At 51.9% G+C, this 14,925-nt stretch overlaps 1 protein-coding gene across 1 annotated transcript; it reads left to right on the top strand.

Annotated features, from left to right (window-relative positions):
- Window positions 1-666: 666 nt before the first annotated feature.
- Window positions 667-11,219, top strand: IUM83_11693 (Pectate lyase; the record flags this gene model as incomplete). The annotated part of the gene is made up of 2 exons (XM_067936267.1): window positions 667-3,014; window positions 10,838-11,219. 2 exons carry the CDS (start codon window positions 667-669, stop codon window positions 11,217-11,219), a joined length of 2,730 nt encoding a protein of 909 aa, XP_067798534.1.
- Between the last annotated feature and the right edge of the window lie 3,706 nt (window positions 11,220-14,925).

Genomic DNA, 14,925 nt, shown 5'->3' with positions numbered 1-14,925 from the left:
TTTTAGTTTTAAAAACGATCTTCACTGCATCAACAGCGAAGGCACCACCACGCGGCCTCGCAACAGTGCTAAAAAGCATTGTTATAAGAATACCGTAGTGGTGCTGCAGGACTTTTGCCGCGTCGCTCGATGTGCTTGCGGTTTAACAGTGCATGGCCTGCTCGTCCCACCTAAAACACTTGGATCTTAAGAATAAAAGCACACTTCCAGCACACACATGGGCACGAAGCAAAGCCCCAAAATGGCTCAGCGCGACAGTTCTGGGTGCGTTTTTGCACAAAATTGGCCTCCGACGGTCGAGGCGACCAGCAAAAGCTCACGTCGCACCCCAAACTTCGGAAGCCCAAGCTGGTAATAATCGGTCCAAGCGTCTGGATCATTCATCAGAGGATCCTGTGTGTGATCTGCAAGCTTGTGCAATTCATGAAAGATTGGGTTTCGAGACTGCACATACATAATACGCGTCCGGCACTACCCCGACCAAAGGTGATAAAGCAACGAAGCAATCCAGCGACAGGTTTTCCTGCTGTTAGAATTGCCAACGCGACCGAACGCAGTCAGGGGCTTCCACTGCCCAGTTTCATTTAGCATTTGGTTCAGCAGCTAGCAAGTGCCTTCGGTCCTTCTGTAGGAAATCCACGACACTCTGCTGATCCATAGCTCGCAATGGTGAAGATTCGGACCGCCACGGTTGCCTCCGTGGTGGTGCTGCTCGGCACCACCCTCAGCGCAGCTTTAGCAGAAGACTCGTGGGGTGACATGGCACAATACGGCGCTGGCAGTTCTGTCTCGCAGCAGCAGCAGTCCACGGGTGCTCCGACCACTTGGGAGGCGAGCAAGAAGTCCGATGATGAGGCCACCGCGTCGTCAGGAGAGGACAAAAAGTCTAAGAAGTCGGACGACGAGACGGACGCACCTTCGACGTCGTGGACGCAGGCACCGTCTAACGGGGACTCAGGCAAAGACGCCTCCGAAACCCCCACCGACTCCTCGAAACAGGACTCAGGAAAGTATTGGAAACAAGGTCCCACACCATCGTGGGGATCGAGCAAAAAGTCTGACAACGGCGGCGATGACAAATCCGACAGCTCCTCTACGGGAGCTAACCAGCCGACGCAGGCTCCCAGTACATCGCAGTCGAGTGGAAAGTCGGATGATGATAACAACGACGCTGGATCATCGAAATCAAGCAAGACGTCAAAGTTGAAGGAGGACTCGTGGAAGCAAGAACCTGTCACGTCCTCCGGTGCCAGCCAGACATCGGGCGAGACCACCTCCTCCACGGGAAGCCAAACCACCGGCGGCGGTGGTGGCGGCGGTGGTGGCGGCGGCAGCTCCACCCCGTCCACCAGCGGCGGATCCGTCCCGGACGGTACCTGGCCCACCAGCGCCGGCACCGTCCAGTTCGCCGAGGCTCACATCGTCAAGGCTGGCGAAGTATTCGACGGCAAGATGAAGACGTACGAGCGCTCCGACGTCACGTGCGAGGGCCAAACCGAGAGCGGCGCGTCCACGGCCGTGTTCAAGCTCGAGCCGGGCTCCACCCTCAAGAACGTCATTATCGGCAAGAACCAAATGGAGGGCGTCCACTGCGATAAGCAAGACTGCACCATTGAGAACGTCTGGTGGGACGACGTGTGCGAGGACGCGTTGAGCGTCAAGGGCGGCACCGCCTCCAGCGTGACCACGGTCACGGGCGGCGGCGCGCGCTCGGCTGACGACAAGGTCATCCAGCACAACGGCTTCGGCACCGTCAAGATCGACGGCTTCTATGGTGAGGACATCAGCAAGCTCTACCGTTCGTGCGGCACGTGCGGCGACAAGCAGCGCAAGGTGTCCGTGTCCAACGTGTACGTTGTGAACCCGGACAACGCTATCGTGACGGTGAACAAGAACTGGAAGGACGAGGCCACGCTGAGCAACATTTGGGTCAAGTCTGCCGGCAAGAAGAAGGTGAAGATCTGTCAGTGGTCCCAGGGCAATGCCGACGGCGAGCCTTCGATGCTGGGCGATGGTCCGTCTCCTCCTCTGTGTCAGTACTCGGAGAGCGACGTTCACCTGAACGGAGACGTTTCGAAGGCTGGTGGTTCGACCCCGAGCCAGGGATCGACTCCAGCTACGTCTTCAGAGGGTAGTGGTGACTCGGAGCAGTTGCCGGGCACCGTGTCCCCGGATGTTCCTGAATCGAGTGGCAACGACGACGGCAACAATCCGTCTCAGCAGACGCAGTGGACTGAGTCGCCTGCTGCTTCTTCTGAGGGTAGCGCTGACGGTGGCGATGACAAGACTGCCGAGTCGAATGGTGCTGACAACAACGAGGCCAGTGCTAGCTACGGTGGGGATGACGGTGACGAGACTTCGGCCGGCAGCCAGACTTCTGGTGATGAAACCTCACAGGGTTCGTCTACTTCTCAGACTACCCCTTCTACTTCGAGCGGAACTGTCCCTGACGGCACGTGGCCCACCAGTATGGGATCCGTTAAGTTCACGGCACCGCGCGTCATTAAGGCGGGCGAAGTCTTCGATGGCAAGATGCAGACGTTCGACCGTTCCGACATCACTTGCACCGGCGGCGAAGGGCAGAAGGACTCCGCTGTTTTCCTCGTCGAGGCTGGCGGCACCCTCAAGAACGCCATCATCGGCAAGAACCAGAAGGAGGGCGTCCACTGCGATAAGCACGACTGCACTATTGAGAACGTGTGGTGGGACGATGTATGCGAGGACGCGTTAAGCATCAAGGGCGGCACTGCCTCCAGCGTGACCACCGTAACCAACTGTGGTGCTCGTTCTGCTTCGGACAAGGTGGTGCAGCACAACGGCTACGGCACCGTCAAGATCGACGGCTTCTACGCTGAGGACTTTGGCAAGCTCTACCGCTCGTGTGGTACCTGCGGTGACATTCCTCGTACCGTCACGGTGAAGAACGTGTACGCTGTGAACCCGATTGTCAGCGTCGTGACGGTGAACAAGAACTACGGCGACAAGGCCACGCTGAGCAACATTTGGGTGAAGATGTCGCGTTGGGCCCGAAGAGTGTTTGTCGTTGAAGTGGGTGCGAGTGTTGGTCCTGTCGAGAAGCGCGGTAGTTGTGGTCGATGTGCGGGGTAGACGGTTTATTTAATACTGAATTGCTACTGCTAGCCTAACATGCATGCCTCGCTGTGCTCCTACGCGAGCACAGGGCTCTCTTTGCGTATTTCTGGGGTTTTCCTTGACTATGTGCTACCCTGCGTCTTTTTCTTTTCTTTTCATTGTTTTTCTACTAAATGCAAGTTCAATATTTCTTTTTTCTTGTTTTTCCTACTAAATGCATGTTTACTGTGACGGCTGACCCTCTCGGTTAGCTGTCACAGGAACGTCAAGCCTCTGGCCGCTAGCAAGCAAGCCATAGCCTTGGGGCCGCATCACTCTGGCTTGCTTGCTCAGCAGGCCAGAGGTGGGCCTGACGTCTTCTCCCAGTTGACTACGCGTTGGCGGAGTCGATACTCATTCAGGAGTTGACGCCATTGCGAAACGAGGTTGATCTGCGCTTCGCTTTCCCAGGTTGCCCAATGCTCCGGCAACCCATGCCACTTCACGATCCATCGACATTTGCAGTTTGCGATGTCTAGTTCGTTTCTTGAGCAACTTCTCCACAATGTAGATTTCTTCTCCGGTGTCCTAGTCCAAGATCAGAGGTACAGCCTTCGGAATCTGTCGATTCGGGAAATCCTCACGATTCGTTTGGTAATGGGTCAGCAACTCCACGTTGAATGTCGGATTGAGACGTTTCATCGTGCCCGGAAGTATTAACTTCGCCACGTTCTCATTCGCCATACGTTCCACCACGAACGGTCCAACCTTCTTAGCCGCTAGTTTCGCTTTCATCAATTCCGTGTTCTTGTTTACGGTTTCAAGTTCTTCGTGATGAGCAGAACTAAGTCACCTCTTTTAAAGATAACTTGTCTGCGCTTGGGATCACTCCTTCTGTCTTGGTTGAGCTTCTTCCAAATTATTTTGAGCACGTTATACGATCTCCTGTCGCTCCTTTGCAAAGTTCTTCGCAAACTCCGCGAGCGTCACACCATTCTCCGATCGCGGCGGGTCTCTCGTCTTCTCTGCCACAATGTTTGGCACCTTACGTCCTGTATCAAGTTTGAATGGCGCGAACTTCGTAGACGAGTTGAAGAGGGTCGAGTGAGCATATTCGATAATCCCTAGGTGTTTAACCCAATCGTTACCATGATACGAGATCATACATCTCAATTCATTTTCGAGCGCGAGGTGTTGGCGCTCTGTCTGGCCGTCTGCCTGAGCTCTGTGCGCAGTTGTCATGCTGAGCTTGATACTCATCTACTTCATCGATGACTTCCAAAACTCCGAGATGAACTTCGAGTCGTGATCACTGATGATGACCTTCGGCAATCCGTGATGCCGAACAACTGCATCAAAGAACACTTTAGCCGTGTCCTTCGCGTCAGCTATCGAATACGTTGGTGCATACTTCGCTCGCTTGGACAGCTTGTCCACTGCAACTAGTATTGAACCGAATCCTTCCGGCACTGGTAAACCCGTGATGAAATCCATTGACACCACTTCCCAGCATTCCTTTGGGGCTGGTATCGGCATCAGCAGTCCTTTGTTCTTCTGGCTGATGGATTTCTATCGTGCACAAGTCTCACATGTGCGAACGTATTCCCTTACGTCGCGGTCCATAGTCGGCCAGTAGTACCATTGCGCTGCTTTCAGGTACGTACGTCGACTTCCAGGATGCGCGGACGTCTTTCCATCATGAAATTCGATCATGACATTTGTGCGAAGCTCTTTACCTTCGGCACACAAAGTCGGTAGACAGTTTCGCCTTTCGTCTGCTTGAAAACAGAAGCCCATTGTGCTTGACGAACTTCTCCTTTCCTGCTCCATTAGACCACTGTTGCTTGAAAGCAGGGTCTGATTCGTATCCTTCCTGAAACACTCTCTTCGTCTCAGGGGCCAAGTGCGGACTTACAAAATGATAGTCGACGCTGTTGACTTGCTGCTGTGCTACGCCAATCGGGCGACCCTCCCCGTAAGTTGACATCGTCGAGTAACAGGTGAGTATCATCCGTTGACAAGTTGCGCAACACTGCAGACTTAATACGGTGGTCATGAACTGGTGCGGCATTCTTCGCGCACTCGTCGTCGCAGTCATGAACCGTATACGTCACATCCGGAAGAGGTGCTTCTTTCTCCTCTTCGTCTTCCAGTCCATCCGGTGGAGGCCGTGAGAGCGCATCCGCTACAACGTTCATCTTACCTCGCACATGATGCAAAGTAAACGTGTATTGCGAAAAGAGCGTCAAAAAGCGAGCCATCTTTGGTGACACTCGTGGGTGATGCAACATCCACGAACACGCTGCGTTATCCGTGTAGAGGTCGAATGGGCGTCCATGCAGATAGTGTCTCCACTTCTCCGTAGCCACTTTGATAGCTAGTAGCTCCTTCTCATGCGTAGGCCATCCACGCTCATGTTTATCCAACTTCTTCGAATAGAAGGCAATCGGATGATCTGCTCCGTCATACTTCTGTGACAGAACTCCACCAATACAATGTCCTGACGCGTCCGTCGTCACGATAAACGGCCGCTCAAAGTCCGGCAACTTCAGCGTAGGCGCTTGCTGAAGAGCGAGCTTGAGATGCAAATACGCGTCCTCCACAGGCTTCGTCCAATTCCATGGGGCATCTCCCTTCGTCAAATCCCTCAACGGACGAGCAATCTCGGCAAAATCACAGATAAATCTGCGATAATATCCTGCCAAACCCAAGAAACTCAACAACTCCTTTCGATTCGTCGGAGTCGGATACTTGGCTATCGCTTCCGTTTTACGCGGATCAACGCTTACTCCTGCCTGCGAGACAACATGTCCTAGGAAAGCCACTTCGGACTGACCAAACGAACACTTTGCCATGTGCGCAAAAAGCTTCTCGCGACGCAGTACCATACAAACTGCACGCAGATGCTCCACATGCTCCTCCATACTCTTCGAGAAGACGCAGATGTCATCGAGATACACGACGACAAATTCGTACTTGTCGAACAGCTTGTGCATGAGCCTGGACCATGTCCCTGGCATTCCAGCCACTCCCATGGGCGCTACACACCACTGATACGTTTCCTTGTGTGTTCGAAACGCAGTGTACGGACGACTTGACTTCACCACCAGCATTTGATGATATCCCTGCGCAAGGTCGATCAACGTGTAAATGACACAACCTACCATCTTATCGAACAACTCCTCGATTAATGGCAACGGGATCTTGGCAATGACAGTCACGCTGTTGAGATAGCGGTAGTCGAATACCCAACGCAACGGAATCTTCAAATTGCCGCTACGCAACCATTCAGCCCTTTTCGGCATTTGACCTGTGACTGGGTCCTTCTTCGGGATAGCGAAGATGTTCGAAACCCACGGCGAGTTCGACACTTCAATCCATCCTTTCTTCAACTTGTCTTTGACAAATTCTTCGAAAGCATCCTGTTCCATCTTCGACATGCGGAACGGTGCACGAGAGCTTGGCTGAGCCCCTTCTTCAACGTCACTTCAAAGTTGACTTCACGCATCGGAGGCAATCCGTCTGGTAATTGCTCCGGAAACACATCCTTGAACTCCTTACCGACTACGTTGAAGATCGGTTCTGGAATTCCTTCCATTTCGGGCACAAGTTGTATCTTTACCCGAAACACCTGCTCATACTCGCCTTCCTTCAAGTTGTGCGAGAACGACGGTGCATCGACGTCGATGAATTGCATCCGGTCAGGTATGACAACCTCCTCCTTTTGCCAATCCACTTGAGGGTTGTAGTCCTTAAACCACGGTTTCCCCAAAATGACGTCGTGCGACTCCGGCAACTTCCATTCCACGAACTCGATCGCTGGAAAGAAGTACCCATCCATGCTCACTGGCGCTTCCACGTTTTTGACATCCGTCGCCGGTGTTAACGTGCCATCAAAGCGCTGAGCTTGAAGTCGTCTTGACAGAAGCACATTACTAGCCAAACCTGGCATAATCATGTTCGTGCTTGCACCCGTGTCCAACAGAATTCGGACATCTCTGCCATTGATGCGACCCTTCCTGATGAAAAGGTTACTCGTACGTTCGGACTTCACTGCGTTCACCTTCAAGGTCTCCGTTGTACTTGTTGGTTGCGATCCTTGCTGAACCAACTTCACTGGCTGCTTCTCATGCAACTCAGCTTCCTGCTCTGGCGGCGATCCGCACACACCAGACTCCAATTCCGGTTGCATCGCATGCAAACTCGGTTCTTCAACTGGCTGTAGTCCACACGAGCCAGCATCTTCCGTCATTTCTGACGCTGCAGTGACAGTCTCTTCCACTTGTACACGTGCCTTGTCCATGAATGCCTGTAACTCATCCGCTTGTTCCTGGATGTCAGCCACACTCATAGTCACGCGATCCATGACGACAGTATCCACCTGTTCGTCATCCTCGAGGACCATGTTCATCCTCGGCTTACGCCCTTGATTACTGCCCGAGTTGTTGTACTTCGGCGCATTCCGCTTAGCCATTTGCGTCTGCTGCGGCTGTATCGGACATTGACGAGCCCGATGGGCGCTACTCCCGCACCGGAAACACAGGTTTCGGCGCATACATTCCTCCTTCGACGGTACCCTTACGTTGTCGATCTCCATCGGCACTGGTCCATCGTTGTTGCTCATCGATCGTCTGTTGTCGTACGATCGGTAGCTCGGTCTATCGCGTGCTCCATCCGAGGTTCCGTGATGCGCGTGAGACCGGTCATAGTCGAGCGCTACGGTAATAGCGTCGGTCAACGTTGCACGCCTGCGATACTGGACTTCCTCCCGAATACTTGACGGCAGACCACGCAAGAAATACATGATCTTGTCCAGTTCGCTCATCTCCTTGACTTGAGTAATCTAGTGCCTGAACTTGCTGATATAATCGGGCAAGTCTCGACACTGACGCTCCTTCAAGTCATTCATCTGGTCCCGAAGATGTTCTTGCAGATCCGGAGGCACGAACTCTTCCTCCAGCTTCACAAAGAAGTCTTCCACACTCTTCACATCGTCCTTCTTGACGATGTACCACTGCGCGGCTCCATACTTCAGCGATCCCGCTAACACAGCCAAAATGCGTCCACTCAACTTACTCTCCTTCCAGTCTATGCCCTTAGCTAAAAGTACTGCTCCACCTGCTCCCGGTATAGTTGGAACGATTCCTTGAGCGTCCCCCCGTAGCTGGGCATTTTTATCCCATCCAGCTTTAGTTGCGACAGCTGCCTTGACTTGCGCAGCTCGTCGATCAATTCTGTCTGCTTCTCCATGGCCGCCAACATACTATGCATTAGTTGGGCCGGATCCGCCATCTTGAACACGCGAAAACTTCGTACTTTGTGTGTTCACCCTTGAAACTTGATACCGGTGGGAGCAATCTACTTTTAGGGGCACTGACTAAAAGAAAGTAAAAGAGAAAACCTGTTAAAGAAAATAGCCTATGCTACTTCCTAAAATTGGCCGAGTTATGCGCTGTGGGAGGTCTTGGACTTCTTCGATGCCTTTGAAGAGGTCGATGACACGTGAGAGGTCGATGACGCGTGAGAGGTCGAGCGGTGACGGTTGTCGTCCTGGTCTTCGCTTCGCCAAATTTTGCTGTGCCGGGCTACCAAGAACAAAAACTGACTAACCGGCTTCGAGACTTATAGTGCTCGATTTATATGCGGTGCAGTCTTTTGAGAACAGTAGCTACTTGGGCAAATGGGCTGTCACCGGGGCCAGATGCAAAACAAATTTGCACCACGGCTGCCCTCCAGTTATTTCCCACGATCAGCGTACAATAATAGGTTGCCCTATTAATGTACCAAAGTCTCCCCAACAGCTGGGTTGGTCACGCTGACGTGACACTTACACCTCAAGCTGAAAAAGCCTCCCCTTGAGTGCCGTGCAGCAGCGAGCCTTCCCCGCAAGTGCTACCAGATGTCGCGTTGGGCCCGAAGAGTGTTTGTCGTTGAAGTGGGTGCGAGTGTTGGTCCTGTCGAGAAGCGCGGTAGTTGTGGTCGATGTGCGGGGTAGACGGTTTATTTAATACTGAATTGCTACTGCTAGCCTAACATGCATGCCTCGCTGTGCTCCTACGCGAGCACAGGGCTCTCTTTGCGTATTTCTGGGGTTTTCCTTGACTATGTGCTACCCTGCGTCTTTTTGTTTTCTTTTCATTTCTTTTCTACTAAATGCATGTTCCATGTTTCTTTTTCATGTTTTTCCTACAAAATGCATGTTCACTGTGACGGCTGACCCTCTCGGGTAGCTGCCACAGGAACTTCAAGCCTCTGGCCGCGAGCAAGCAAGCCAGAGCCTTTGCGCCGCATCGCTCTGGCTTGCTTGCTCAGCAGGCCAGAGGTGGGCCTGACAGAAGACTTCAGATGGCAAAAACGACGTGAAGGTGTGCCAGTGGTCGCAGGGTAGCAAGACCCCGACCAACCTCGGCGACGGCCCCTCTCCTCCTCTATGTCAGTACTCGGAGAGCGATGTGCACATCAACCAGGACATTTCTCAAGCTGGAGGCTCGAGTCCCAGCAAGCCGTCCACCCCGACGAAGCCGTCAGACGGCAGCAGCACTTCTCAGACCCAGTGGACCGAAGCTCCTACCACTTCATCGGAAACCAACGACGATGTTGCTGGTAGTGACAACGTTGCCGGTAGTGATGGCGACAACGCGGATACCCCTGTGACGTCTTCTCATGGTAGCCAGACGTCTTGGTCCACACCAACAACCTCAACCGAGTCGAGTGGAACTGATGAAGGTAGTGACGAAACAACCCCTGTTACTTCCTCCGGTGCCAGCCAGACATCGGGCGAGACCACCTCCTCCACGGGAAGCCAAACCACCGGCGGCGGTGGTGGCGGCGGCAGCTCCACCCCGTCCACCAGCGGCGGATCCGTCCCGGACGGTACCTGGCCCACCAGCGCCGGCACCGTCCAGTTCGCCGAGGCTCACATCGTCAAGGCTGGCGAAGTATTCGACGGCAAGATGAAGACGTACGAGCGCTCCGACGTCACGTGCGAGGGCCAAACCGAGAGCGGCGCGTCCACGGCCGTGTTCAAGCTCGAGCCGGGCTCCACCCTCAAGAACGTCATTATCGGCAAGAACCAAATGGAGGGCGTCCACTGCGATAAGCAAGACTGCACCATTGAGAACGTCTGGTGGGACGACGTGTGCGAGGACGCGTTGAGCGTCAAGGGCGGCACCGCCTCCAGCGTGACCACGGTCACGGGCGGCGGCGCGCGCTCGGCTGACGACAAGGTCATCCAGCACAACGGCTTCGGCACCGTCAAGATCGACGGCTTCTATGGTGAGGACATCAGCAAGCTCTACCGTTCGTGCGGCACGTGCGGCGACAAGCAGCGCAAGGTGTCCGTGTCCAACGTGTACGTTGTGAACCCGGACAACGCTATCGTGACGGTGAACAAGAACTGGAAGGACGAGGCCACGCTGAGCAACATTTGGGTCAAGTCTGCCGGCAAGAAGAAGGTGAAGATCTGTCAGTGGTCCCAGGGCAATGCCGACGGCGAGCCTTCGATGCTGGGCGATGGTCCGTCTCCTCCTCTGTGTCAGTACTCGGAGAGCGACGTACACCTGAACGGAGACGTTTCGAAGGCTGGTGGTTCGACCCCGAGCCAGGGATCGACTCCAGCTACGTCTTCAGAGGGTAGTGGTGACTCGGAGCAGTTGCCGGGCACCGTGTCCCCGGATGTTCCTGAATCGAGTGGCAACGACGACGGCAACAATCCGTCTCAGCAGACGCAGTGGACTGAGTCGCCTGCTGCTTCTTCTGAGGGTAGCGCTGACGGTGGAGACGACACGACTGCCGAGTCGAACTATGCTGACGACACTGAGAGTCAAACCGCCTCCAAGGCTAACGGCGAAAACGGTGACAGTGATAAGAAGGAAAAGGATACTTCATCGAAGTCGTCAAACGGCGATAACAAGGAGCAGGAAACTCCATCGAAGTCGTCAAAGGGCGATAAAAAGTCGGACAACACGGAATCGGACTCTGCGCAGCAGCAGGTGTCGTCTGGGGACGAGAGCGTTATGCAGTCGGAGGTGGGTGGTGAAGCTGACCTGACGATGGTGAAATCGGAGGCTGCTACCAAGGAGTCGGCGTTCAGTACGACCACGACCACCTCAACCTCGAAGTGCAATATCCGCCGCAGGAGGAACTAAGTGGGCGTCAGCGATGGCACTGGCGCCCTTGTTTGTTTCGTCGAACGCTTCGCATAAGGTTTTCACGCGAAGCACGTTGACGTTTTGAAACGTGCTAGAACAAGTTGATGTCTTCTATTTCAATATTCAATGTTGCTATGTTTTAACGATGTGCTTTCAGCATTTACAGTTATTAACCTGAATGCTTCACGACCTCTCAGCCTTAGGTTTCGCTTAGCCAGCACTACGGCAAGTCTACATCTCAGTTAATCAGCTTCATTCTTCTTCTTCACGGCCACTTTTCGAAATCACGGCGATCGTAGCTTTCTTAAAATTAAAATCAAGTTTCCAAAAAGCATTGCTTAGACTAGTAACCGAAGAACGCAATTGTTTGCCGGAATTTGATCGTTGTGGCGAGGTCTCGCCTTTACGATATCGGGCAGAAGAAAGATCTACCAGCAGTAATTTACACCAACTTACTCGTTTATGCGGCCGCTGGGCACACCTTTGCGCGTTCTCCTTGCTGTATACAGATACGGCAGCCTCACGCAGCAACGCCTCACGCACGCCGCGTTTCTGAGATACATCGTTTCTCGTTCAGCTATGCTCGCTCTGTAAAAGGCCGACAAGAACAATGTAAGCTAGCATGCGAAGCTTTACCAACTCGAAAACGATGTCCTTCCGAACCAACCCGAAAATGTGCTATTACAACCCGTGAAACCAAGGATCCCAAAAATGCAATCTGAAGCTGATCAAGAAAAATAGATAGTATTTGACCTACTCCGTGGTGAAGAAATAAATAACTGAGTAAGATAACTTGCGCTACAATAAAAAACCCTCAATTCAAGGTTACTACGCGCTACTGTAGTTGTCCTAAAGCAAGCATCCATAGGATTAACCCCCAATAGCAACGAGCTAATTGCCCTCAAGAAAATAATCGAAGTGTTGGTCGTGTGGAGCTGAGACCAGCAGGTGAAGCGGTGAGGCGATAGCGCTGTTCGTTTGGAGCCGAGAGTACCCGGGTAAAGTGGTTGGATTGAAACTGTTGGCTACAAGGAATATTAAAAGATTTTTCTTTTCATACCAAATTGTCCGTAATATACCGGACAAGAAGGCAAATGGCACAGAGATCTACCGGACAGGACGTCCTACGAATTCCGAATAGCGAAAATGGTATTCCATACATTTGTTCATATAAAGCTCGATCGGTTACGCACGGCTCAGAATTTACAGGATGCGTTTCCTGCACAAGATTCACGCGACTTTTCATTCCTAAACGAGATGGAGAGGGCAGAGCGCGACGGGTTGTCTGACCTGGAAGAAGAAGTCACTGATGCGCGCGCAAGCACAATCTCTGTGAAGTCGCGTGCTTCATATCAGGGTTCTACAATCCGACTTCTCCAGTGGATGTTTAAGAACAAGCCGTCGCTGATCCCAGTTGCGTTTGCCCGCGAAGTTGTTTTTAACGAGAGCGGTATCGCTGATAAAACATCAGTTAGACGTGCATTGGCTTCGGCTCCTGACAATCCTCCTATTCATTTCGATCAGATAACGGAACGTGACTTCATGACTTGGATTGTGTCGCTAAAAAAGCCCAATGGATTCTATCACAGTTTTTCTACGTACGCTGGTCATCGGTCAGCATTTTATAATCTTTTCCAAGATTATCATCGCGTGATGACTAGGGATTTTGCTCGTGAACTCAGCAGTCACTTCAAGGGATTTCAGCGCAAGGTTGCTGAAGCAATCGGGCAGGGGCGTGGTCAAATCAAAGTTGGAAAGGACCCAATGCCTCTGAGTCTGTACAAGCAAGTTGCCATGTCAATGCTTACTAGTTCTTCGCGGGATATGATATTTGCTAAGACATTTATGATAATGTCTTGGAATTTGATGTCACGAGCTGCGAACACGGCATCTATATGTTATGGGCATTTGGAATGGCGCGAGGATGTTCTTTGTGTGTATTTTGCGCACATGAAAAACGATCAACGGGGATCCCGACCTCGAGATCCACGACACGTATACGCGAATCCAACCTCTCCAGAAATCTGCCCCATTCTCGCACTCGGTAATAACTATGTTTGAATGACTATGCGCACAATCATTTTGTAGGTCTAACTAAAATTTTGATGTGATAGGCATGTATTAGGCTTCATACGGTGTTGACGTCTCAGATACTCATCTATTTCCTGGTAATGACCAGTATGAACGCTTCAGAAAAGTATTAGGACGCGTACTAAAGACACCATCTATTGCTACTGAGCTTGTTCGCCGCGGTACGGATGCCAATGATATCGGAACGCACTCTATGCGCAAAGGGGCATCTACATTTTGTTCGTCAGGGTCCACAGCATGTCCTCCAGCGGTTGCAGTTCATCTAAGAGCTGGATGGGCCATGGGAGGGGTTCAAGACCGGTATTTAAGGCATGATGCAGCTGGAGATATGTTTGTTGGACGAACAGTTAGCGGTCTACCGATTTTGAAGTCTGATTTCGCTGTTTTACCTCCTCATTTTACTAATGGCGACGAAGCAGTTCAAAAGGCAAAGCGGCTTTGCTTTCCAGGATTGCCTCGGTCTGCTGAATTTATTGCAGAATTTGCGCTAGCCTCGGTTATCTATCATCTGGACTTCCTTCGCCAACACCTCCAAGAAAATCATACCTTTTTCCAGTCACCATTATTTGCTGATTCTGACTTAATTGCTCATTTGAGCTCGATTGTGAAGCCAGATGGATTAGACAGTGATATTCAACCTACAGGTATACCGCCACACGTTACAATTCTCAACCAAGTTTGTGCAGCCCAACATTCTCTTCTAGAATTAATAGATGGCCGAAAAACAGATATGAAAAAATTGTAGACTCACATGACGAGCTATATGAGCGGTTGATGTCTGGTGTCACTACATTATTGGAAGAGCGCGCTGTTCATGCTGGTGTTCCGACTTGTAATAGCATTGCAAACTCGCTTATGAAGCGGCTAGAAGAAGCCCGTTGTTTGGAGTTATTACGTTCTAATCAGCCAGCGGTCAGTAATAGTGAACAACGTGAGACCTTGGGAGGTGATCCAGGGGCAACAGAGCAGCCTGCTAGTGTGAGGATTGAAGGCGATTCTTCGTATACTGTACATCATTGGGAAGGCAACATGCATTTGTTCCCTGAGGACATGAAATTACCAAGTGGCACTGCAGAGCAAGCGTGGGTATACTGGTGCTGCGGTGACACAGCCGAAAGGCTTCCTCCTTTTAGGCGGATTGAACCAAATGACTTGGTGGATCGTAACCAGCGCAAGAAACTCTGTGAGCTGAAGTTTCTGATGAGAAAAATTGAGCTACGAGCCCTTAGCCTTGGTCTATCGACGACTAATTTGTCATTTGTAGAGGCTGCCGATGTGTTCCAGCACTGCAAAAGCGCAATCGAACTGCCAATCGAGACGTCGAACAACAGAAAACGTCGACGAGGCCAACTTGTTTGGGTCACAGTAGCAAGCATATTGCGAAAGCAGGCGAAAACTGCTAGACTCGCCCAAATAGAAGCCTCCAGTGAGCGTCAGTGACTCACTCCTTCATGCACATTGGTTGTTCTTCTTCTTTGTACTTTGATATTGATTAAATACATGTATTACAGTTTTACCCATCTGCGTCGTGGAGACTGAAATCCTTGAGGAACCAATTCACCAACGGCCGTCTTGTAAAATCAAACAGCCGTCCGGTAAATTCCGCCCAAGA

This window comes from Phytophthora cinnamomi (assembly GCF_018691715.1).
Source record: "Phytophthora cinnamomi strain GKB4 chromosome Unknown Contig8, whole genome shotgun sequence".
Classification (NCBI taxonomy): Eukaryota; Oomycota; class Peronosporomycetes; order Peronosporales; family Peronosporaceae; genus Phytophthora; species Phytophthora cinnamomi.
This window is presented reverse-complemented; position numbering and strand designations above follow the sequence as displayed.